Raw genomic sequence first — 25927 nt, 5'->3', positions numbered from 1 at the left:
AGGGGGGAGAAAACACACATGCAGCTCACTTCATCTAGGGCGTGGGTGTGCCCTGGGCACCATACTGGTGCGTGCTGGTTTTCAAACCGGTGTGGAAGATAAAACACTGTGAATAAAGTGGTTTAGTGATTTCACACAAAAGACATAAGACTTAATGTGACTATTGACAAGACACACAACACATACACATAAAAGAATGTATATCATGGCAGATAGTATATTTACATATATGAGTGTTAAGTTACACTTCATGGTCTCAGGTGAGGGCAGGATCGCCTCGTGGAAACATTGCTGTAAGGGGTTCAAGGTAAAGGTTATAATCCTCCTTTTCTTTAGTTTCCTTCACGGAGAATAAGGTTAACCCTTAAGAAGGGTTTGGCATAGTAGCATTACTGCGCCCTTCTGTACTTACTTCCTATCGGCAAACCCACTCGGTACTACCTGTTCACTCCTCACCCGACCGCATACTAAAGCAGGAAGGGTTTGCCGGTGTATTTAGATACACCGCGCTTCCGGGTTGCCGGGCCTTCCGAGACAACTAGAACGTTTCGTCTATGGCGGCCATCTTAGGAGTGTGTTGTTGCGATCGACACGAGTACTTGGCAATTTTGTGTGTAAAGTCGGTGTTTGGCCGAATTTAGGAGTGCGGGGTAATTTAGAGTGATGCTCAAGTGAAGGGCTTAGTTACAGTATAATTTAGAACACAGATTTTTATTTATTAAAAGGGAAGACAAAACGGATGGTAATTGTGGATAGCTGTTGAACCCATCCATTTTTATTGTGGTGTGTTTTTAGGATGCTCAGACAGAGGATTAGTGTTTCACTTTGTCGTAAATAGATGTTTCTGTTTTTCCTTTCAGAGGAAGGAGGAGAGTGGGGTTTGGACAGTTTCAGAAATCGTTTCAGTTTTAGAAATAAGGTACTTGTCCTTATTCATTTGTACATAGCGGGCCTAGGGTCGAAATGCCCCCCATGGGATTCCATCATTGAGCCCCAGGGTGTCAGTGTGCAAGCGGAACACCCATCTTTGTTCTCGTTCATGGAGGATTCTTTCCAGGTTGTCCTTATTCTTCACTACTTCAAGGACTACCCAAGTGAGGTCATTTGGTGTGTGATTATGCTCAATGAAGTGGGTGGTCATTCTGGTGGTTGCTCGTTTGCACCTTATGTTGCTTCTGTGTTCTACTATGCGGGTGCTGACCTTCCTTGTGGTCATCCCTACATAGTGTAAGTTGCATGTGCAAGTTATCAGGTACACCACTCCATTGGTGTTGCAATTGGAAAAACTTCTTAGTTCCCATCTTGTAGCATTGTTGAAGGTTATGGTTTTCGTTGTGGATGTTAAATGACAAACACTGCAATTGTTACATGGAAAATGACCACTTGGTAGTGGTTGGGATCTTATTGTTTGATTTGTTAGTATGGGGCGGGTATGTACCAAAAAGTCTTTCAAGTTTTTGCCACGTCTATGGCACATGGGGGTAGGTATGGTTAGTCCACCACTGTTGATTATCGGCCAGTGTTTTTTAATTATTTTGGACACAGTGTCTGAAACTTGATTAAATGTGGTGATACAAATTGGTCTGTTGTTCTCAGATTGAGTTCTCTCCTTTGGTTCTAATGGGGCTCAGGTAAGTGCCCAGGATTGACTCTCGGCGGTGGCGGCGGTACGTTAGTCTCCCCCGCTCCGCCGGGATCCTTCAGCTTATATGGTACCTGGGAGCGCTCTCTTTGGCGTGTCACGTCACCTCCACGCGCCGCCGCGAGGCCTGCCGGGAGTTGTAGTTCCCCGGAGCGGCGGCGCGGAGTCTAATGCCCTCTTGACTCTCGGCGGTGGCGGCTACAGCGTCAGCACAGGTAAGTTCGCTTAAATGCCCAGGAATGACTCTCGGCGGTGGCGGCTGGAGTGTCAGCTCAGGTAAGTGCCCAGGATTGACTCTCGGCGGTGGCGGCGGTACGTTAGTCTCCCCCGCTCCGCCGGGATCCTTCAGCTTATATGGTGCCTGGGAGCGCTCTCTTGGGCGTGTCACGTCACCTCCACGCGCCGCCGCGAGGCCTGCCGGGAGTTGTAGTTCCCCGGAGCGGCGGCGCGGAGTCTAATGCCCTCCTGACTCTCGGCGGTGGCGGCTACAGCGTCAGCACACGTAAGTTCGCTTAAAGGCCCAGGAATGACTCTCGGCGGTGGCGGCTGGAGTGTCAGCTCAGGTAAGTGCCCTGGATTGACTCTCGGCGGTGGCGGCGGTACGTTAGTCTCCCCCGCTCCGCCGGGATCCTTCAGCTTATATGGTGCCTGGGAGCGCTCTCTTGGGCGTGTCACGTCACCTCCACGCGCCGCCGCGAGGCCTGCCGGGAGTTGTAGTTCCCCGGAGCGGCGGCGCGGAGTCTAATGCCCTCTTGACTCTCGGCGGTGGCGGCTACAGCGTCAGCACAGGTAAGTTCGCTTAAATGCCCAGGAATGACTCTCGGCGGTGGCGGCTGGAGTGTCAGCTCAGGTAAGTGCCCAGGATTGACTCTCGGCGGTGGTGGCGGTACGTTAGTCTCCCCCGCTCCGCCGGGATCCTTCAGCTTATATGGTGCCTGGGAGCGCTCTCTTGGGCGTGTCACGTCACCTCCACGCGCCGCCCGAGGCCTGCCGGGAGTTGTAGTTCCCCGGAGCGGCGGCACGGAGTCTAATGCCCTCTTGACTCTCGGCGGTGGCGGCTACAGCGTCAGCACAGGTACGTTCGCTTAAATGCCCAGGAATGACTCTCGGCGGTGGCGGCTGGAGTGTCAGCTCAGGTAAGTGCCCAGGATTGACTCTCGGCGGTGGCGGCGGTACGTTAGTCTCCCCCGCTCCGCCGGGATCCTTCAGCTTATATGGTGCCTGGGAGCGCTCTCTTGGGCGTGTCACGTCACCTCCACGCGCCGCCGCGAGGCCTGCCGGGAGTTGTAGTTCCCCGGAGCGGCGGCGCGGAGTCTAATGCCCTCTTGACTCTCGGCGGTGGCGGCTACAGCGTCAGCACAGGTAAGTTCGCTTAAATGCCCAGGAATGACTCTCGGCGGTGGCGGCTGGAGTGTCAGCTCAGGTAAGTGCCCAGGATTGACTCTCGGCGGTGGAGGCGGTACGTTAGTCTCCCCCGCTCCGCCGGGATCCTTCAGCTTATATGGTGCCTGGGAGCGCCCTCTTGGGCGTGTCACGTCACCTCCACGCGCCGCCGCGAGGCCTGCCGGGAGTTGTAGTTCCCCGGAGCGGCGGCGCGGAGTCTAATGCCCTCTTGACTCTCGGCGGAGGCAGCTACAGCGTCAGCACAGGTAAGTTTGCTTAAATGCCCAGGAATGACTCTCGGCTGTGGCGGCTGGAGTGTCAGCTCAGGTAAGTGCCCAGGATTGACTCTCGGCGGTGGCGGCGGTACGCTAATACAATATGAGTATTCCAAGTACAATACACAAAAATTTCAAACATTCCTTTGCTCTTATTATACCTACATCAAACAAATACCTACTGACACTAAAAACAACCTTTTGAGAAGTAGCAGTTCTTAATATTCTTTCTGCCTCACAGCAAGACCTAATGCCCAAATTCCGACAGATAGGTTTAATCCATTTCTTCCTAGTTTTAGCATAAGCAGGACAGAATAATAGTATGTGCAGGTAAGATTCTCTTGTACCGGATTAGCATAACACACAACATTCAATATTATCATCCCCTTGTTTGCAGACCCATTTCGATGTGTTCAAATTAGTTTGCAAGACACCATATCGAAATTTCATATTTAATGATTTTGCTAACTGTGGCTGCACCTCATCTAGAAATGGTTCAAAGCTCGCTGTTGGTTTGGTAAGAAGAAACGGTGTTGTTAATGTACCAACAGATGAGCTTTGGGACACACTGTCTTGGATATATGCCAAAAGGTAGATTTTAAGATTTGCTTAGAAACCATAGTCAATTGGGCAGGTTCCTCCCAAAAGTGTTTCAACATCAATTTATGGAACCAGCAATGAACATGCTTAAGCCACTGTAGACCTATACCGTGATTGAACTTTAAAATTTCCTTTAGCCCTTCTTTATAATGGGAAACTTCTACTGTAGACCACAGTCGCACCCAAAACTATAGTGGTCTTAAGATCATTTGGTGATCTATACATTTACATTTAAGTCCATAAGAATAGGGATTAGATATGTACGCATTGGAAGGCGTAATCGTTTCTTAACCCCTTCGCTGCTGATGACGAGCTCAGCTCGTCATCAGCCACGGGTGGCGTGTGCTGATGACGAGCTGAGCTCGTCATGTAACGCGGTAAAATGAAAAAAGCCGCACAGCGCAAAAATCGCCGCAGCAGCGATGCGGTTAAAACATTTGTTTTCTCCTACCACAAAAGTGTTCTTACATGAGGGCCCCTATAATTTTGCCCCATAAAGAGATGTCGATTGTGCAGTGCACTTAAAGTCCCTGAGTACAGTGGAAAGGGTATATTGGTGATATTCACAGCTGGTCAGACATAATCTCCCTATTCCTGAGTCTTAGCTGGTCCAGTTGTGTTCTGCTGAACTCGTGGCTGGTTTCCATTTTATCCAATACACCAGCCAGTGGCTGTTTATAAAACCCGATTTACTCCCTGCATAATTTCGCAGCCCAGCCATTCTACTTTTGCAGCTGTTCCTGTTTGTCTGCATACAAACTATTGCAGAAATATTATCTTCCAAAGGGAAGTGTAGAGGGGCTATCCTTGGGATTATTACATAATCTTGCAAACTAAATGTTTTTTCGCTCGTATATGTTGAATAAATACGGGAAAAATGGTTGACCCAAGTTTTCCATCTAAAAAGAGGCAGTGTATTTTCCGCTTGCTGCACAGTCAGCGTCGCTAGTGTATTTTCTACCTTTAAGTGCACACTATTCGCTACTAGTGTACCCTCGCTACACATTCTGCTCGGCTAGTGTATTTTGTCTCTTTTTTTACAGTCTACGTGTCTAGTGTGTTTTGCCTCTTTCTGTAAGTCTGCGTAGCTAGTGTATTTTACCTCCTGTTGCCCATTGTGCCCGGCTAGCCTAATTTACCACTACCACACCGGCACAATCTCCGTTGTTACTGTATTCTTTCTCTTTGATGCACAGTCTGCGTGCCTAGTTTAACTCTTGTTGCAGTGTGCCTAGCCAGTGTGTATTTATTATTTGCACTACATTCTGCCTGATTAGTGTATTTACCTCTTGTTGCCCAATGTGCCCGGCGAGTGTATTTTTACCACTACCTGCTTATTCTGCTTGGCTACTGTATTTTTTCTTATGCTGCACTGTCTACACACCTATTATATTATTAACCTTGCTACACAGTCTTCCTGGCTAGTGTGTTTTTACCTCCTGCTGCACATTCTGCCTGGCTAATGTATATGTATCATTTGCTGTGCATTCTTCCTGATTAGTGTATATTGCCGTTTGCTGCTAATTCCGCCTGGCTAGTGTCATTATACCCCTTGCTGCACATCCTGCCTGGTTAGTGCATAGCTTCCATTTTCTGAACATTCAGCCTGGTTAGTGTATGTTTACCTCCTGCTGCACATTCTGTCTATCTAGTGTACATCTTTAATTTGCTGCACATTCTGCCTGGCTAGTGTAATTATACCCCTTGCTGCACAGTGTCTCGCTAGTGTAGTTTTACTTCCCGCTGCACATTCTGTCTGGCTAGTGTACATCTACCTTGTGCAGCAAATTCTTCCTGGCTAGTATATATTTGACATTTGCTGTATACATAGCCTACGTATTTTAACTCCCCACTGCACATTCTGACTAGCTGCTGTATATTTGACATTTGCTCCACATTCTGTCTGGCAAGTGTATTTTTGCTTCCCGATGCACATTCGGCCTGGCTAGTGTTTGTTTGTGATTTGCTGCAAATTCTGCCTGGCTTTTGTAGTTTTACTTCATGCTGCATTTTCTTACTGGTTAATGTATATTTGCCTTTTGCTGGCTGAGATCTGACCCCCAACATCCCTCCCCCCAAAACAAAAGCTTCTGCAGCTACCACTAATGCCCTGGGGAGAATGTAAAAAAAAAAAAAAAAAAAAAGACATGAAACGCAGCAGCGCCCACACTCCAGATATGAGCTGGAAACCCATATCCCACAACTCACACCTGCAGTGTGAGAGACAGCTTTGTGTGTATGAGGGACAGCAGTGTGTGTGAGAGACAGCAGTGTGTGTGAGAGAGACAGCAGTGTGTGTGAGAGAGACAGCAGTGTGAGAGAGACAGCAGTGTGAGAGAGACAGCAGTATGAGAACTTTTATTTATATTTTGGTTTTTGAAACATAAATAAAACGCATTGTTATTTGCATTGTCAATAGCTCAAACTCGCGTAAATACGAAACGTATTGCATTGCAAATGCAATAGGTCTTGCATTTGCGAGACATTAAGCTATTGGCATTGTAAATGACAATGCCATTTATTTATCTGTTTTCAAACCAACACATAAATAAAAAGTTTGTCATTTACAATGCTAATAGCTCTAACCTTTGCAAAGGCGAGACCGTTGCATTGTAAATGCTTGTTTTTGTTTTAAACACTCCCTGAAATTGTGCATCTTAACGAGATGTGTAAGCCACATCTTTTTTCTTTTTACATGCAAGCGGTGACAAATAATTCTAAGAAATGGCAAGTGGGACATGAGGGTTAATTCATGCACTGTTTTTGACGTTGATAGATTTCAATCGCTTTGAACGGTCGGTCAAGGTTAGTTTATACTATTGTGGGTTGCAGAATCCTAAGACTCCTGATGGTGTTTTAAACACCTTTTCTGTGTGCTGCGGTGCTATATGTTTACTGCCTTAGTCAAATTAGCCCAGAAAGCGAGACAGGGTGCATGCTGCAGAGGGCTGCATGCAAACAATAGGCAACAGATCAGAATACTGGGGTATTCTTAGCTTGGGGGGGGGGGGGGGGAGGGGGGGTGTGTATATGCATATGCGATCACAAAGTATATTCTACTTACAAATTCAAGTGTGATATTACAATTATTCTCAGAATAGCACCTGCATGACAAGGTTGAGGTTTGTTTTCACACCCATGGGTATACAAGTGAACTTAGTTCAATAAACCAATGCTTGAATGTGAAAGACCAGTTTTTGTAGCCCCGCAGAACCCTACCAAATACATAGTTGAAGTGGCGTCCGTGCTTTTGAGTTACTAACAGTCCTTAAACTGGGATCCAAGTACACCATGGCGATTGGAAACACACCTATTTTATTCTTCTCAATTCCACACACAAACTACACTAAGAAAAAGAGACTTTAACTAGAAAGCGTATTTATTTCATCCAGGGGCACACCGAAAGCACTCACACAGAATATAATTAAAACAGCACAAATACATGTTGCTAACAACGAGAATAAAATGAACATTTCTCTCATGGTTAAAAATGTCAACTGAAAAATCCTAAATTCCTAAGACCTACTTCTATGCGCTATGCTAGGATGGCATGGAGTAGTTTCTTAGTGAGAATCAGCGCATTGCTTACCTGTTTATGGTAAAGCTCTGTAGTTTTCAGAAGTCAGGGAGACCATTTTCCCTGTGAAGGGTTGGCACACATCGTATCTGCTCCTCTCCCCCTGGACTTAGCGGCTCAGTATCGGCTTTTAGTAAAAAAAGGGTGATCAGTCTGCATGTCTGGCAGTATCGCGCACCATAATCTGGGGCGAAGGACCTCTTCTGACAAATAGTTGAGTGGCAGCCCTTTTATACTATTGCAAAATGGAGTCAAAACTTATAGTCGTTACGTCCCTACGGTTAAGGATACTCTGCCTGTGCCCTGTCTCTGTAAACATGCCGGTCTTTCAGGGTGTTCACCAGTATCCTCTGCTTTGCTAGAAGAAGGCGCCTCACTAGTATGTATACCCCCCTGAGGCAGTTTGCTAAACATACTGACCTTTGAGCCCTGAGAGGGCACAGATTTCAGCACCTGATACCTGTCATTTTCTGTTAGTGGGCTTAGAGCCCTCTCATTCCTTACCATTGGTGGGCCTCATTGTTACTTTAATTTGCTGCTTTGTAGTGGTCAGCTGGTGAAGATTTTTTCTTTTTTGGGTTTTTGTCACTCCCCTGGTGCATGGACACAATACTTGTTTTTGAGTGTAAGCAGTCTACCACAGTGATTCTTTTCAGCTGGCTCCCTCATGTACTACTCCCCCCCCCCGCTCCCCTCTGTGTACCTCCGTCCCTCTCTGTATTTCTTGGCCCCACCCACTCGCTCACCTTCCCTCCTTCTGTTCTTACTTGCCCCACAAACCTTCCTTCCATTGTTGTCTGTTATTGCTTTCGTCGTAGCAGTTCTTTCACACCCTTCTGTTGTCTTCGTTACCCTCCTCACATCTGTTCTTTCACTTCCTCTGTGTTGCCCCCCATCATCTCTCCCCACCCAAAAAAGTATTAAGATGCTTCATTTATTTATTTTTTGTTTACTTTGTCATGCTGCACAGCAGCCACATTGCTGAACAACTAAAAACTAAAATTATTAGAAACATTTGGCAAAGTCAAAAGGGTTCTTGTAGGTGTAGATGTTTTACTGCATTAAAAGAATGATGCATTATTAACACTGTGCAGATAGTGATCTACACTTGAAATTCTTGCGTAGACTTATATGATGCTATTACCTTTGAAACGATTTTGCTATGAACTGTTAAAGCCAGAAAAAGTGGCTTGTGCTAACTAGACTTCTGGTAGGCCTTGTTGCCCCCTTGTTCAAAATGATGTTGAATCGTTTCACATTTCCGTTATTTCTGCTGCATGTATTCAAGCAAGTTTTTTTTCTTCCAAACTCTCTAGCATGGGCTCAGTAATGTAAATGTCCTTCAGGGTCTAACAGTACTTTTGTAATTCACTATGGGTTACTGTTTTGTGATAATTTTGTTCTGACATCTCCTGATGACATTAGCATAGAGTGGGCTGAATCAGAATTCATGTAGCGGGATAGGGTTTCTCCAGTATTGGGGTGTCTTTCATAGATTCACATGCTTGAATATTCCCCGTCGTCGAAGTGGGAGTCCGACGGTAAATATCATAGCAATAAGATGCTAATAACAGAAGTATGTAAAAACATAACACATAAAAATACACAGTAGAAATGCATAGAAATACCAAGACATAATTCCTACATACGAATACATGGCAGAGAGAAAAAACACTTGCAACATATCCATGTCATTATGTTAGTCCAAACTGCTGCCAATCAGGTCGCAAGCACCCCTCCAGAACCTTCTCCTCAGAGCTCAGTCCCTCAGATTTTCTACCGCACGTCGTGTGAAGGGAGTCTCCCTGAGCTCTGCTCAGTTTTTCTCAACTTTTCTTCTGGATTCCAGTGTTTGACATGTCTTCAAGTAAGAAGTCTTTATTTAGACCCTGTTCTTCCTGTGGGAAGCTGCGCTTATACTCTGAAGATCCCCTCAGCAAGTGTATATATTGTCTTTACCCGGACCATGAGGTGAGCAAATGTAAATTTTGCAGGACCTTTTCTACTAAGACTCTTAAAGAATGATCTGAACAATCTGCACCCTATCTCCAACCTTCCCTTCCTCTCTAAAGCCCTTGAAAAATGTGTTCTGTCTCAGCTTGACAACCATATCTCCTCCTTCAACCTACTCGACACCTTCCAATCTGGGTTTAGAAAGGGATGCAGTACAGAAACAGCCATGCTCAATATTACTGATGACATTCATCGCTCTCTTGACATGGGGGAATCCTCACTGCTAATCCTCCTTGATCTCTCGGCTGCCTTTGATACGGTACACCATCCCACCCTGTTGAACACCCTAAAAGATCGCTTTGGTTTTGAAGGCATTGTACTCAAATGGTTCACCTCCTTCCTCCAGAACAGATCCCAACAAATTAAACTCAGTCACTGCCTGTCTAAACCTCAATCTGGCACTCTCGGGGTCCCCCAAGGGTCTATCCTCTCTCCAACCCTTTTCAACCTCTTTATGGAACCCCACTCTTATTCTCAAACAAGCCAAAATCAGTTACCACCTATATGCCGATGATACCCAACTATACTACAAGATTAAAACCCACAACGACATCCCTTCACCTCAATGAAACTCTGTTGAATGTCCAAGCCTGGTTCCATCTTAATCATCTCAAACTCAATCCAAAAAAAACCTGAAATCATCCTTTTCACCCCAAAATTCAATTTCCTTCCCATTCAACTCTGGATTAAAGACATTAAAGCCCTTAATTGCTCCCTCTCCTCCTCCAATTCGGTCAAATCCCTTGGTATCCGCATCGATCAGAACCTTACTCTCATCCCCTACATTAAAAATACAGCAAGAAGTGCTCTCTCCACCCTACACCACCTCAAAAAAGTTAAACCTTTCATTCCAGCTGATGATTTCAATATCGTCGTCCAATCTCTTGTCCTATCCAGGATTGACTATGGTAACGCCACTCTGGCCGGCACCCCCAAAGTCCACCTGGCCCCAATTAAATCTGTCCTCAACATAGCTGCTAGACTGATTTCTTACTGTCGAAAATTTGACCACATCTCCCCTGTCCTCAAAAACCTGAACTAGCTCCCAATTGAAGGTCGATCCACCTACAAGATTGCTTGCATTACCCACAAAGCTCTTCACCAAGACACCCCCTCTTACCTTTCAACAAACTACTGAAAGCAGGGAGCACTAGATCCCTGAGAAGTACAAACTCCCTTGTCCTTATCCCTCCTAAACTTAAATGCAAAAAGACCCAATCTCGTGCCTTCTCTGGTAATGCCCCCACGATCTGGAATGCACTACCCAAAGACCTTCGCTGCAACCCCTCCTACCCTCTCTTCAAAAAGAGACTCCAAGCTCTTCTCCTCAATAAATACTGGGGTTCCTAATATTTATCGATCTTGAACTTGCACATCACCCTTCTATCACTTTGTCACCCAACCCTCTCCCCCTTCCATTTCACCCACCCCCCTACCCCCCCCTTCTTTAGCGCTATTTTCAACTCTCCCTGCCCCAACTCTATTCTGCTCTACCGACCCCTTTCTCTAACTTACCGCTTTGTACATTATATTTTCTTCTAATTCTCCTGTGCACTTCCAATTGTATATTTTACTTAATATGTACGTGTTCTGTTCTTGTGCCATCACTATGTAAAGCGCTCTGATACTCTTGGGTCCAGCAGCGCTATATAAAACTTTTTAAATAAATAAATATGTCTAGTGCTTCTAAAGCAGCCAGTAAGCCTAGCAGTGTGCAGGATTTGCCTTCTCCATTTTTAAAGAAAATGAAACTCTCTCTTTCTATGGCTCTTGCGGTGTCTTCACCTCCTCCTGCTTCGCCCACGAGATATGACTCTCAGGCGACTTCTGCTTCTTCCAGTCATGTTTCCACCAAGAAACATGTTAAATCGTCGAAGGGAGCGTCGACGATCGCCCCAACGACGAGATCTGCCGCCTCCGGCTCGTCAGCGGCGACTGTGACGGCATCTGCTGCTGGCTCGTCGACGGAGGTTACGTCGATGTCATCTATGTCGACGAAGGTATCTATGGGCTCTAGACCTATCTCGTCGACGATACCTATCCTCTCGTCGACGAAAAAGCAAAAGAACATTTTCTCGACGAGAGCTGTTAAATCTTTGTCGCCGATCCCGTCGACGAGTGCTTCGTTGATGGCTGCATCTGCATCATCATCATCGTCAACGACTCCGTCGACAGCCACTTCGTCGTCGACGTTGAAGACCTCGTCGACGCTAGACCCGTTGACGACAGCTCCATCGACGGTGACACCGTCGACGACGGAATCCTCATCTGCCTCTTCGCCGACTATTCTGCCGTCGTCATCAGCTAAGTCGACGACGACTTCGTCGACGGTGACTACCTCCTCTGTTGCATCATTGCCATTGCTGCCACTTCCAACGTCAAGTACTGGTCTTTCCAACGTCGGCCCACTACACCAACGTCGCCAGGTTCAGGTAGACCAGTTGTCTATTCCAGACAACAAGCAGCCACCTTCGCCATTGTTTGCCACTTGCTCTGAAGAGTACTCTGGTTCAGAAGAGGAAGACGGTGGCCCTTTTGGGGCGGCACACAGTCCTTCAGAGTTAGTCATTAAGTTCCAGGACTATGGTGAGGACCCTGAAGGAAATTATTTTCAGGATCAAGAACAAGCGGTGCAGGTTCCAACAGCGACACTGCCTCTGTCTCTCCTTTCTAACATACAACAATGTTGGAGGATTATAACAGGCGATTTCCCCCATCCAATTAGGGTTCGCCAGTACCAGCAGCGCCTGTGCCTGTAGTACCTCCTCCTGTAGATCCGCTACCACCACCTTCTGCACCGTCCCCGCAAATCCAGACGTCAGTTTGGATACACACTACTGCCTATGCCGATGTCGAGGATGACGTTCGCCCTGATCGTGAAGAGGGCGAAGTCCAGGATGATGACAACGACGACAACACCATGGCCGATTGGGACGACTACCAAATCCAGACACCGTTCCCTCCTCCAGTGACACCTGGGGATTCCCCGCCAGTGGACATTGCCAGCTTCCATCAGTTAAAGGATAGAGCGGCTCAGCGCTTTAAACTGCCAAGAGTCCAGAGAGAAGTGGACTGTTTTCTGTATGATTTTAAGAATCAGCCATTTAAGCAGGTCCATACAGTCCCCATTATTGATTTCATAGGGAACGAAGGGTTGAAACTTCTGCAGACCCCAAATACCATCCCTGCACAAATGCCTCGCCTAGAAAAGAAATATAAGGCACCCATTGGTTCCCCTGCGTGCCTGATTTCGCAGCCGAAGCCCGATTCGGTGGTCACTCAAGCTGCTCAGCGACGCTCAAGGAACCCAGCATCACCTATTCCAGCTCCTCCAGATCGGGAGGGTCATCGCCTGGACGCCATTGGACGGAAATTTTCATCATTGGCCTCTACCACGGTGAGGGCAGCGAATGCTTTAGCTATTCTAGGGCGATATGATCGTTAGATGTGGCCTGACATGGCTGCCCTTGAAAATTTTGCAGGATGGAGAGAGAGCAGCTGAGGAGATCATAGACTGCTCAGTAGACATTGCATCGACTGGTTTCCGACAGCTTGCAGGGGTAGCTGTGTTGTGGCGACAAGGATGGCTCCGCTCCACTTCATTTCGTCAAGAGGTATAGGCAAAGATCCTTGATATGCTGTATTATGGAGAATCACTCTTTGGGGCACATGTTGATGAGGCTCTCCAAGCCATTCAAAAGGACACCGACAATGCTCGCTCTTTAGGAACCTTACAGTTCCGAAAACACCCTTTTCATGGCGCACGTGTGCGCAGCACCAACTCTAATTTTCGTGGAGGATCTCGTTAAACATACTCCTATAACCAGGGTAATCAGCGCTACTCTTCCCAGCAGCAGCAGTCCTCCCGGCAGCAGTCCTCCAAATCCTATCGAGGAAAGTCTGCATATAGAGGATCTACCTCTAAACGACAATGACTTGCCTTTCCCCCCAAACGTTGGAGGTCGAATCTCCCTGTTCTTTTCTCAATGGTCCTCCATCACCTCAGACCGTTGGGTTCTGGACATTGTAGCGAAGGCCCATGCTTTGGAGTTCGTCAAGATTCCTCCTCCCACTCCTCCATCCGGCCCGCCTTCACCCCAACTCAAGGAGTTATTCCAACAAATTTGGATAACCATCGAAGTGGTTCCAAGGTCTCAAAGAGGAAGGGGGTTCTATTCCGTTTTTTCCTTATCCTCAAAAAATCAGAGGACTGGTGTCCGATTCTGGACTTACGAGCGCTGAACAAATATCTCAAATCCCAATCTTTTCGTATGCTCACGCTCATGGAGATTTTGCGTCTTCTCTCCCAAGACGACTACATGACCACCATCGACCTCCAGGACGCTTACTTTCATGTGCCAATTCTTCCACGTCATCGAAAGTACTTGCGCTTCCGAGTGGGACGGAGAGACTTCCAGTTACGGATGATGCCTTTCGGCCTACGCTCGGCCCCTTGTGTCTTCATGAAAGTGTTAGCTCCAGTGATAGCCTAACTGTGGCTCCAGGGCGTCCAAATTTTTCCATACCTGGACGATTGCCTTCTCAAAGGTTCGGGACACTCAACGCTGTCAGGAGGTCTTCCGCTCCCTCGGCCTCTCCATCAATGTCGAAAAGTCCCAGTTTGTCCCAGCTCTCTGCAGAACCTTTCTGGGCGCTACCCTGGACACTTCCGTAGCCAAAGCGTTCGTGTCCCACGAGCGTCAGCTGAAGATACTCTGCCTCGTGGCTCGTATTCGCGCAAAACAGTCCGTTTCAGTCCGGATCTTGAAGTCCTTTCTGGGAATGGCATAGTCATGTATTTCTCTGATCCCGAATTGCAGATTGAAAACTTGCCCTATTCAGAAAGAACTGGACGGGCAATGGCGTCAATTCACCGGATCCTTCAACGACATAGTCTGTGTCACCGCTCGCATGAAAGAGGCTCTCCAGTGGTGGGGGTTACTTTCCTCACCACCGCTCCGGAACTCACGCTGATGACGGACGCATCCTTAGAAGGGTGGGGTGCTCATCTTCAAGGTCTGTCGATCAAGGGCAAATGGACTCTGCCTCAGCGCTCTTGGCACATTAACCGGCTTGAATTGATGGCCATCTTTCTAGCCCTCAAGTCATTCCATCCTGTGATCAAGGGGGAGTCAGTCCTTATCCAAACGGACAACACGACCAGCATGCACTATGTCAACAAGCAGGGCGGAACCAAATCTCCTCTCTTGTCTCGTCTGGCACAGTCGATCTGGGATTGGGCAATCAGTCACCACGTCACCCTGACTGCCGTTCATATGCCAGGAGTCTCCAACATCCTAGCAATTCCCTCAGCAGATCCACGTCTTCCACCCACAGGTGGCAGTTACACCCACCAACACTCGACCTAGTCCTTCGACGGTGGGGTCATCCACCCTTGGATCTCTTTGCAACACCGGAGAACCGGAAATGCCCATCTTACTCAAGTTGGCATCCCCACCCCGGATCGTGCGGGAATGCCTTTTGATGAACTGGTGCGATCTATTCGCCTACGCTTTTCCTCCGATTCCACTCGCGTACTGTGGAAGATGCGGAGACAACCTTGCCACATCCTCCTGATCGCTCCCAGATGGCCTCGACAAGCATGGTTCTCGGAGCTACTTCTCCTCTCCCAGTGCGAACCCATTCTTCTGCATCCTCGAGCGGATCTCTTCACGATGGTCTGGGATCAAGTATGTCATCCCAACCCCTCATCTCTGAAATTATCGGCATGGAACCTGAGCACCTTGAATTTGCCCATTTAAATATTTCACCAGCATGCAGGGACATTCTCGCTCAGGCAAGAGCTCCGTCTACAGTCAAAACCTACAAACTCAAGTGGAAGAGGTTTTGTCATTGGTGCATAGATGCCAATATTCATCCTCTTCATTCCACTCCAGATCAGCTTCTTCCGTTCTTTCTGCAACTGGCTCAATCAGGACTTTCACATTCCACTTTGAGAGTCTTCTTGGCGGTGATTTCCCGCTACTGTCAAGATGGTTCCACCTCGCTCTGCTCCTCCAGAGTAATTCCCAGTTTTTCATGGGATTATTCCGGAAGTTCCCTCCCATTCGGCGTCCTCCTCCCACTTGGAATCTTAATGTCGTACTGGCTCAACTAATGAAAGCACCATTCTAGCCCATCCACAGAACGGACTTAAAATTTCTCACCTGGAAGGTAGCCCTTCTCCTTGCTCTGACATCCTCTCGAAGAGTAAGCGATATTCACGCTTTCACCATTAAACTTCCATTGCTCCAATTCAAATCGGACTGTGTAGTGCTTCGCACCAACCCTACTTTCCTTTCTAAAGTACCTACTGACTTTCACATTAACGAACCTGTTTTCTTAAAAACTTTCTTTGCCAATCCTCAATCTCCGGCAGAGCAACGCCTACATTCCTTGGACATTAAAAGATGTCTTAAATTTTACATCAATAGGACGGCACCTTTTCGCAAGTCTGATCAACTATTCATTGCCTACGGACGCATGCGCAAGGGACGTCCTGTTGCCAAGCCAACTATTGCACGTTGGATTTCTTCAGCAATTGCTTTCTGCCATCAGCAAGCCGGCAGGCCTCTTCAGTCTTCCGTGAGGGCCCATTCCACCAGGGCGATGTCATCTTCTACTGCCCTGTTTGCCGGTGTGCCGCTTCATCAAATCTGCAGAGCAGCCACGTGGTCCAGCAGGCATACTTTCACAAGACACTATTGCCTGGATGCCAACAATGACGCCGATACGGCAGTGGGACAGGAGTTTTCTTCCATGTTGTTGCATGGTTTCTTCGAACCTTTTTCAGCTACTACTGCTCACTATTCTTTTCAAGCATGTGAATCTATGAAAGACACCCCAATACTGGAGAAGAACAATTGTTACTTACCTGTAAACAGGTGGTTCTCCAGTATTGGTGTCTTTCATAGATTCACATGCGATCCAACCACCTCCCCTCAGAGGCTCTCTTCTCCTCATAGACTCTATTGTCACTCCTGTGCTACAAAAATCTGAGGGACTGAGCTCTGAGGAGAAGGTTCTGGAGGGGTGCTTGCGCCTGATTGGCTACAGTTTGGACTAACATAATGACATGGATATGTTGCAAGTGTTTTTTCTCTCTGCCATGTATTCCTATGTAGGAATTATGTCTTGGTATTTCTGTGCATTTCTACTGTGTATTTTTATGTGTTATGTTTTTACATACTTATGGTATTAGCATCTTATTGCTATGATATTTACTGTGGGACTCCCACTTCGACGACTGGGAATATTCAAGCATGTGAATCTATGTAAGACACCAATACTGGAGAACCTCCTGTTTACAGGTAAGTAACAATTGTTCTTAAGTGGGAATGCTGTATGTTGCTCTTCATTTCGATGCTCTGATTTGTTGAAATTTTAATTATTTTGCTCACACCATGACTCTCCACTATCATGTTTGTCTATGAGAAGATATGCTATATAAACGCTCAAATTTGGGGGTGAGCCAGATGACTTTCTGAGGTTACTAGAGATGATATTAGAGTTCTTACTAATTTTTCTACTCATTTGAGACTTGCATATTTTTGATTTGCCTGTCATTTTGTAATGCTGAATGCTTTCATGGCAATGACTTCATGCATCTGCATTTTACAAGTTCCTTATTGTAACTTATCATTTTTGTCTCAAACCTTTCTAAATTTCCTAATTCCACACTAGAACTCACTTATTGAGTCTGTACTTCTTTATTTGACTGTGTGTTTGATATGCTAATTTGTACCTATCGTGGGACACATTGCCTCATGAAAATGAAGCTGAAAACCGCCCGATCCACCCACCATATGGGCATGTTTTTGAGGTATCTCTTGTGGTATACAGGGGTACCCTATGCCCACCATGGCGAGATTTATGGGCTTAGCCACCGCTCATTTTTTCGTCCATTTTCTTCTCCGATTCTGTCTTGAGTCAATAGACTAGGATCCTGTATTGAAGAGGGTTTTCTGTCTGATCTTGCCATTTGTATTGAATACCTTATTTAAAATTGTTGCACTGCGCTTTAAACATTTCGTTGTTAACATAACCTTGAAATGTAGTGCAATTTAAACACGCTTCTATAAACTTTGCTTTGTAGGAAGCTCACAAAATGGTACGAGAAGCAAATATTAAACAAGCAACAGCAGAAAAACAGTTGAAGGAAGCACAAGGAAAGGTTTGTTAAAAATCACTAGTTCTTGCATGCTTTTATGTTTTAGTATCACCAACTGTATTGGTCAAAATAAGAATACACAGATAATTAATTATATGGCATATGGGTGTTCATCAGTGTACTGCTTAATGTATTTGAAATGTTTATTAATATCTGTTCCTCTTTTGCAATCATCACGATTGCGGTTTGGTTGGCTGAGATTAGGAAATTAAAATTTGGGAAGGCACTACATAACACAATTCACCCAAAAAGGACAATTGATCCATCCATATGCTACGTGCTCAGTGTCTCCTGCAGACCTCTGTTATTTTTTCAAATTCTTTGCTACAAATATATGTTTGAGGCAAGTGAGCTGTAGATCACATGCTGTGTATAGCTTGCCATCTAGTGTTGGGTCCAGATGTTTGCACTTTGTTTTTGTTCGATTAAGTCTTTTCCAGTTACGAGGTAAACGACCCGAAGACCAACCCACCCAACCCCCTGCAGGACCCCCACCCCCCCTGAACATCCTCAATGACTGGAAGCCAATCTCCACTGAGGACACCATCCGTTTGATGAACTCTATCCACTCAGGATCCCCCACAGACCCATGCCCTCACCACATCTTTAACAAAGCAGACTCCATTATAGCACCGCACCTCCGAGACGTCATCAACTGCTCCCTCAACTCCGCAACCTTCCCGGAAAGCTGGAAACATGCCGAACTCAGCGCCCTCCTGAAGAAACCCACAGCTGACCCCACCGAACTCAAAAACTACCGCCCTATCTCACTCCTTCCATTCCCGGCCAAAGTCATTGAGAAAGCGGTCAACAACCAGCTCGCCGCATTCCTCGAAACCAACAAATCCCTCGACTCCTCACAGTCCGGCTTCCGAGCCAAGCACAGCACTGAAACCGCCCTCATCGCAGCAACAGACGACATTAGAACTCTACTGGACAATGGAGACACAGTCGCCCTCATCCTCCTCGACCTCTCTGCAGCCTTCGACACGGTCTGTCATAGCACCCTTTTACAACGCCTCAGAAACGTCGGAATCCAAGGAAAAGCACTGGAATGGATCACCTCGTTCCTCACCGGAAGAACCCAGAGAGTCCGCCTTCCACCATTCAAGTCAGAGGCCACTGAGGTCATCTGCGGCGTACCACAAGGATCTTCACTCAGCCCCACCCTCTTCAAAATATACATGAGCCCCCTCGCGGTTATCGCACGCCAACACAACCTCAACATCATCTCCTACGCCAACGACACTTAACTGATCCTCTCACTCACCAAAGACCCGAACACTGCCAAAACCAACCTGCATGAAGGAATGAAAGAAGTAGCCGAATGGATGAAGCACAGCCGTCTGAAACTGAACTCAGACAAAACAGAAGTCCTCATCCTAGGCACGTCCCCCTCCGCCTGGGACGACTCTTGGTGGCCAGAGGCCCTTGGAAAAGCACCCATCCCGACGGACCACGCACGGAACCTGGGCGTCATCCTGGATTCCTCGCTCTCGATGAACAGGCAAGTCAACGCCGTTTCTTCATCTTGCTTCAACATTCTTCGCATGCTCAAAAAAACATTTCGCTGGATCCCCACCGAAACTAGAAAAACGGTCACCCACGCTCTGGTCACGAGCCGACTGGACTACGGAAACACCCTTTACGCCGGTACCACCGCAAAACTCCAGAAAAAACTCCAACGCATCCAGAACGCTTCAGCCAGGCTCGTATTAGACAACCCGCGTAAAGAACACATCTCTGGTCACCTGAAAAACCTCCACTGACTCCCCGTCAATAAGAGGATTACTTTCCGGCTCCTAACCCACGCACACAAAGCACTCTACGAAATCGGACCCGAATGCCTCAACACACGACTGTCCTTCTACACCCCCTCCCGCCAACTACGATCCTCCAACCAAGCCCTTGCCACTGTACCTCGCATCAACAAAACCACCATGGGAGGTAGATCCTTCTCCTACCTGGCAGCTAAAACCTGGAACTCACTTCCCACTCACCTTCGCCTCACTCAGAACCACCTAGCATTCAGAAAGCAACTTAAAACGTGGATATTCGACAAGTAACTCCCCACCCTTCTTCAAGCGCATTGAGACCCTCTGGGTATGTAGCGCGCTATATAAATCTATTGACTTGACTTGACTGACTCCTTTGGCTGATAGTGCGCATGGGCATTGACTCCATTGTTAGATTGTTTTTTACTGCCATCGGGTTCGGATGTGAATTGCTGCGCTCCGGTTCGGTACCGTTTCTCAGGCTCCCTTCGACGCACATTCCACTACCCTCGACGGTATTGTTTCTCGATCGTGTTTCCCATTCTCCGCGTATGGTCTTGAACCAAGAATCTTCGATCGGAATACTTGTGGAAGATTGTTGGGCTTAACCGCTCCAGGGTAGCTAGCAGTCGATGGAACGGACTCCATTCAAGCTCTGTCCCGGGTGTAGCACCAAGTTTCTGCGAACCGACCTGCACAAAGCTTGCAATCTCAGTTTGTTCCCGGAACACGACGAGAAAGACTGCGACGCATGCCAATCGTTTCGATCAAAGAAGACACTTTGTGACCACCAGGCTCGATGTCACAAGATGCAACACCAAGGCGGCTAAGTTCCTGATCTCTTCGGCGAAGATTCCGACCGTGAAGAAACACACCCTCAAGGAGTCGAGGAAGAGGAACATGTCTCTGTGTCTGTGTCCGAGGCCGACTCCGACATGGAAGAAAAAGAGCAAGTTACACCGGTTCAGCGTACCGTGAGTACAGAAATCCCCTTGCCCCAACAACCAAAATCGAGAAATGTTCCAGTTCTTCCTCTGCCTGCAGGCCAAGGTCGGCATAGAGAAAACGTTTTGCGAACCCCGGCCATGGGCCCGGTGCCGAAACACAAAGAAAAGCATTCTGGCTCGAGTCGGCCCCATGCCGGCACCAAGACAAAATCCTTGATGCTGAAATCCAAGCACGCCCATGTTCCATCTTTGTCGAAGCCTAAATCTTCGGTGCCAAAGAGTTCGGAGCCGAAACGTTTGACGTTGAAAACTGCAAGTAAAGATAAAAAGACTCCGACAAAAGTGCCTCTTTCCCATGTTCCACCTTCGGACCTGAAACAAAAAGAACTGGTTATTAACCCAGATACTGGGCATATTTATTCCAAATTGCCTGAAAAAAGGAAATTGGTCCATCAGGATGAGCATCACATACCCCTGAAGAAAAGGAATGTGGGTATAAACCCATCACCACCTTATGTACCACCTCCTTTACCTACTTATTCTCAACTACTCATTACACCCACTAATTCACCACCACCACTATCACCTGACCCATAGGATGAAGGGGATAGGGATAGGACACAAGATGTTGACCCATGAGAGGATTATGATACTGATCCACGCACAGACACTGACCCTGACTTATATCGGTCCAGGCCATCACCTCATGATGACAATGTAGGTTACATTGAGCTTCTTAACAGGGCTGCTCATTACCATGGAGTGGAACTACATAAGGAGGTTTTAGAGGAGGACTTCTTGTGTGAGACCTTAAGCTCCACTCAGTAAAGTACACATGCATTACCAATGCTTAAGGGGATGCTTAAGCATGCAGATGAGGTTTTCAAGGACCATGTCAGGGCAAGAATCATCACGCCCAGGGTTGAGAAAAAATATAAGCCAGCACCTACTGACCCTGTCTACATCAAGGGTCAGATGCCCTTGGACTCTTTTGTGGTCTCTAAATAACTCGTAAGAGAGCGAACTCGCAGACCACAGGTGAGGCACCTCCTCCTGATAAGGAGTCCAAGTTAATTGATGCCTCTGGTAAAGGGTAGCCTCACAGGTAGCTAATCACTGGCACATTGCCAATGCTATGGCTCTGCTAGCCCGATATGATAGGCTCATTATGATGAGCTGGAAAAACGTATGCACTTTCTGCCTGATGAGCACATATCTAAGGCAAATGATCTGATCCAAGAAGGAAAACTTATCACCAATACCTCCATCAAGTGCGCATTAGATGCAGTAGACACAGCAGCACGCGCTGTAAACACCAGCGTATTGCTACACGGACACGCATGGTTGAGAATTTCAGGTCTCAAACCTGAGGTACAGGCCTTCATTCTCAATCAGCCCCTTGATAAGTAACACCTCTGTGGTACAGCAGTTGACACCTCACTGGAAAAAATGAAAAAAGACACTGCGGTCGCAAAGTCCATGGGGGCTTTACAATTACCTACTAATAGGGGTTCCCTTTGCCGCTCCTTTTGCAGGGATGACTACAAAAATGTTACCACAGAAAATCCCTCCCCCTCCTACAAGGGCAACAACCAATTACCTCACCAAGAGGATATTTTAGAGGAGGTTTTAGAGGAAAGAATGGTAAGGGAAGAGGCAGAGGCAACTCCACACGCATTTCACCCACTAACAAACTGTGACTTCCTTCCGCTACCCCCAATCACTCCACTCCTGTTGGGGAACGTCTCTCTCAATTTCTGCTTGTCTGGAACAACATCACCTCAGACAAATGGGTTTTACAAATTATCCAATATGGTTACTGCCTGAAAGTTACAGACACTCCCCCAAACATTCTTCAAAGATGATATGCAATGTCACAGCAACATCTTACCCTTCTAAAAAATAAGTTCTCTCTCAGTTAGAAAAAGGAGCAATAGAGCTAGTCCCAGTAAAACATCAAGGGACCGGGGTATACTCCCTGTACTTCTTAATTCCCAAAACTGACGGCTCTCTCCGCCTATACTAGACCTCGGAGAACTAAATTTATACATTCAATTGGACCACTTTCACATGGTCACTCTCCAACAAGTTCTTCCGCTCCTTCAAAAAAACGACTTTCTGTCCACTCTGGACTTAAAGAACGCCTATGTCGATATCCCAATACTTCCTGCTCAGCGCAAATACCTAAGGTTTGTAGTAGCAGGAAAGTATTACATGTTCAAGGTGCTCCCATTCGGAGTAACTACTACACCCAGAGTTTTGACCAAGTGTTTAGCAGTAGTCGCAGCTCACCTTCGAAGAAAACACATTCACGTCTTCCCATATCTGGACAACTGGCTCATAAAAGCCGGCTCGCAAAAAAGCTGTCTCTGTCACACTCCCAAAACAGTGCAATTGCTCGATGATCTTGGATTCACATTAAACCTGTCCAAGTCTCATCTACAGCCATCTAACACACAGGCATATCTGGGAGCCACAATAAATACACAAAAGGCTTTGGCCTACCCCAGTCCGGCCAGAATCGCAACATGCAGACTCTGATCTGCCAGTTTCAGACTCCTCACTCGTTGCCAGCTTGTGTGTACTAGGGATGATGGCGCCTTACATACTAATAGTCCCTTATGCAAGACTTCACATGCGTGCCCTTCAAGAGTGCTTAGCACGTCAGTGGAATCGGGCTCAGGGTCTGTTATCAGATCTAATGTTGGAGGATGGCCGCACCCATCGCTCGCTGCAGTGGTGAAATACACAACACCTTTCAAAAGGGCAGTCCTTCATTTATCCGGTTCCACAGATAGTGCTAACAGCAGACGCATCGCTCACTGATTGGGGAGCTCATCTCCAGACACATACAATTCAGGTCATGTGGAGCCTGCAGCAAAAGCAGCTTCACATAAACCATCTAGAGCTGCTAGCGATTTTTCTAGCGCTCAAAGCGTTTCAAGTTCATCTAGTAGGCAAAGCTGTCCTGATCCGTACAGACAACATGACAGCAATGTACTACATACAAACACAAGGGGGGATACACTCTCCAGCTGTCACAACTAGCACAGACCATCTGGAAATGGGCCATACATCATAGAATGTTTCTGCTGGCAGAACACCTTCCAGGAGTAAGCAATCAGATTGCATATCTACTCAGTCGTCAAAGACAACAGATCCAAGAAAGGGAACTCCACCCTCAAGTTCTCCTCCCATTCTCTAAAATGGGGGACTTTCCAGAGATAGATCTGTTCGCCACTAACCTAAACGCAAAATGCCCAAACTTCGTATTCAGACATCCGCTCCCATTGTCCAATGGCTATGCACTATGGATAAATTGGTCAGGGATATTTGCCTAAGCTTTTCCGCCTCTCCACTCATTCCATAAGTGGTTCGGAAGCTCAGACAGGCGTCCCTGACATTAATCCTAGTTGCTCCCAAATGGGCTCGACAACCCTGGTTCACAACCCTGTTGGAGCTCCCAGTAGTTCCTCACCAAGAACTACACCTCACTCCCAATCTGCTCACTCAGAGCCATGGAGAAATAGGACATTCAGATCCCAGCCATCTCAACCTTGCGATCTGGTACCTGAATTCTTAGAGCTTGGCTACCTTAATATTCCGCCAGACTGTATAAATATCATCAAAGAGACTCGACGTCCTACCGCAAAGGCATGCTATGCAGCAAAGTGGAAGCGATTTGTGATATACTGCAATAACAATTAAATAGATCCACTGGACGCTTCAGCTCAAAACATCATTTGCTATTTACTACATATGCAGCGTTCCAATTTAGCATACTCTTCCATACGCTTACATCTTGCTGCAATAGCTGCATACCTACAAAACAAACAACATTTGTCTCTTTTTAGAGTGGCTGTCATCAAAGCCTTTATGGATGGACTTAAAAGAATCATTCCTCCAAGACTTCCACCTGCTCCAGTATGGAATCTCAACCATGTCCTCACCAGGCTACTGAGTCCACCCTTTGACCCATTGCATAAATGTAAAATACAATTTCTTACTTGGAAGGTAGTTTTCCTCATAGTTATCACATCTCTGAGGAGAGTGGGTGAGCTTCAGGCACTAACCATAGAAGAATCATTCTTACAAATACAACAAAACAAAGTGGTTCTGCGGACCAACCCTAAATTCCTATCAAAGGTCATTTCTGTCTTTTATATCAACCAATCTGTTAAGTTGCCTGTGTTCTTCCCTCAGCCAGATTCTGTGGCAGAACATGTTTACACACTTTGGATGGAGATATTCTTTACGATATAGAAAGGACAAAACCTGTCCGCAAAAAGAAACAACTATTTGTCGCTTTTGCTCCACCACATAAAGGCAATCCTATAACAAAATCAGGCATTGCAAGATGGATAGTCAAGTGCATTCAAATATGCTATGCAAAAAGAACTTTAACAATTCATCCTAGATCCTACTCCACTCGCAAACTAGGGGCTTCTATGGCATTCTTAAGAAATATATTCACAGATGATATATGCAAAGCATTAACATGGTCTATACCTCACACATTAACAAAACACTATTGTGTAAATGTGTTAGCAAGCTAGTGTGGGCCAACCAGTTTTACGTACATTATTTCAGAGCACTGCAACAGCTACAGGTTAGCCACCACTTTGGGAGATAACTGCTATTTAGTCTATGCACAGCATGGGATCTACAGCTCACATGCCTCGAACGGAAAATGCTATTTACCCAGTATCTATCTGTTCTTGAAATGTAGAGCTGTAGAGTCACATGCGCCCACCCGCCTCCCCGGGTTCCTATAACTGTTGCAGTTACATCTTACTTAGATGCATATATACATGGACATTTTTTACTCATCTTACTAACTCCATTATTACCCTCTGCGGCAAGCAATCTAACAATGGAGTCGATGCCCATGCACACTCTCACCGAAAGGAGGAGTCACCTACCTTGTTACTGGAAAATACTTCTTTGAACAAAAACAAAGTGCAAACATCCGTACCCAACACTAGATGGCAGGCTGTGCATAGCAATGGACTCTACAGCTCTACATACCAAGAACAGATGCATACTGGGTAAGTAGCATTTTCCTTTTCAATTATTCAACATTTTATTATTTTATCTGTTCACTGTTCATTCTTTTTTTCTTCACGTATAAATATCACACTTGAAGGTTCCATGTTTATCATAAAAATGAATATATGGCACTTCCACACAAGAGGAAGGATTGACTCTCAGCAGCTATGCAACCCGTCTCCCTGAGGGGGAAAAGTGTGGGGGAAACAATTCACATTCATACATATATCTACTAGGAAGCAAGAAGATCATATGGATGGTTTCATTCATGGGAGCAGACCTGGCAGTAATTGTTCTCACTTTGCCAATACTCAATAGTGCGGTCTCATCACAGATGGCCATGCAGCCTTCTCTTTTGGCATTAGGTACCAGGTATACCTGACCACGACCTGAGCATATGACCTTTATTGAAGAAAACCTATAGTGCTCTACAGCCTGTGTGCGACAGGTGCTAGAATCTGCACCTCTTACTGGATTAGGGAGTGGCTCACACACT

The 25927-nt window shown here is 46.5% G+C and overlaps 1 protein-coding gene across 3 annotated transcripts in view; it reads left to right on the top strand.

Annotated features, from left to right (window-relative positions):
* The window catches only part of RAB3IP (RAB3A interacting protein), a 388930-nt gene that overhangs the window by 210630 nt on the left and 152373 nt on the right, over window positions 1-25927 (top strand). For all 3 annotated transcript variants that reach the window (XM_086921989.1, XM_086921972.1, XM_086921980.1), the window contains exon 5: window positions 17586-17663. In XM_086921989.1, the coding sequence (XP_086778115.1) occupies window positions 17586-17663 (78 nt within the window). The remainder of the gene's footprint in view (window positions 1-17585; window positions 17664-25927) is intronic.

Source organism: Lissotriton vulgaris, chromosome 1_1 (genome assembly GCF_964263255.1).
Source record: "Lissotriton vulgaris chromosome 1_1, aLisVul1.2, whole genome shotgun sequence".
NCBI classification, from domain to species: domain Eukaryota; kingdom Metazoa; phylum Chordata; class Amphibia; order Caudata; family Salamandridae; genus Lissotriton; species Lissotriton vulgaris.
The sequence above is the reverse complement of the archived record's forward strand: the minus strand, read 5'-3'. Positions and strand labels throughout refer to the sequence as shown.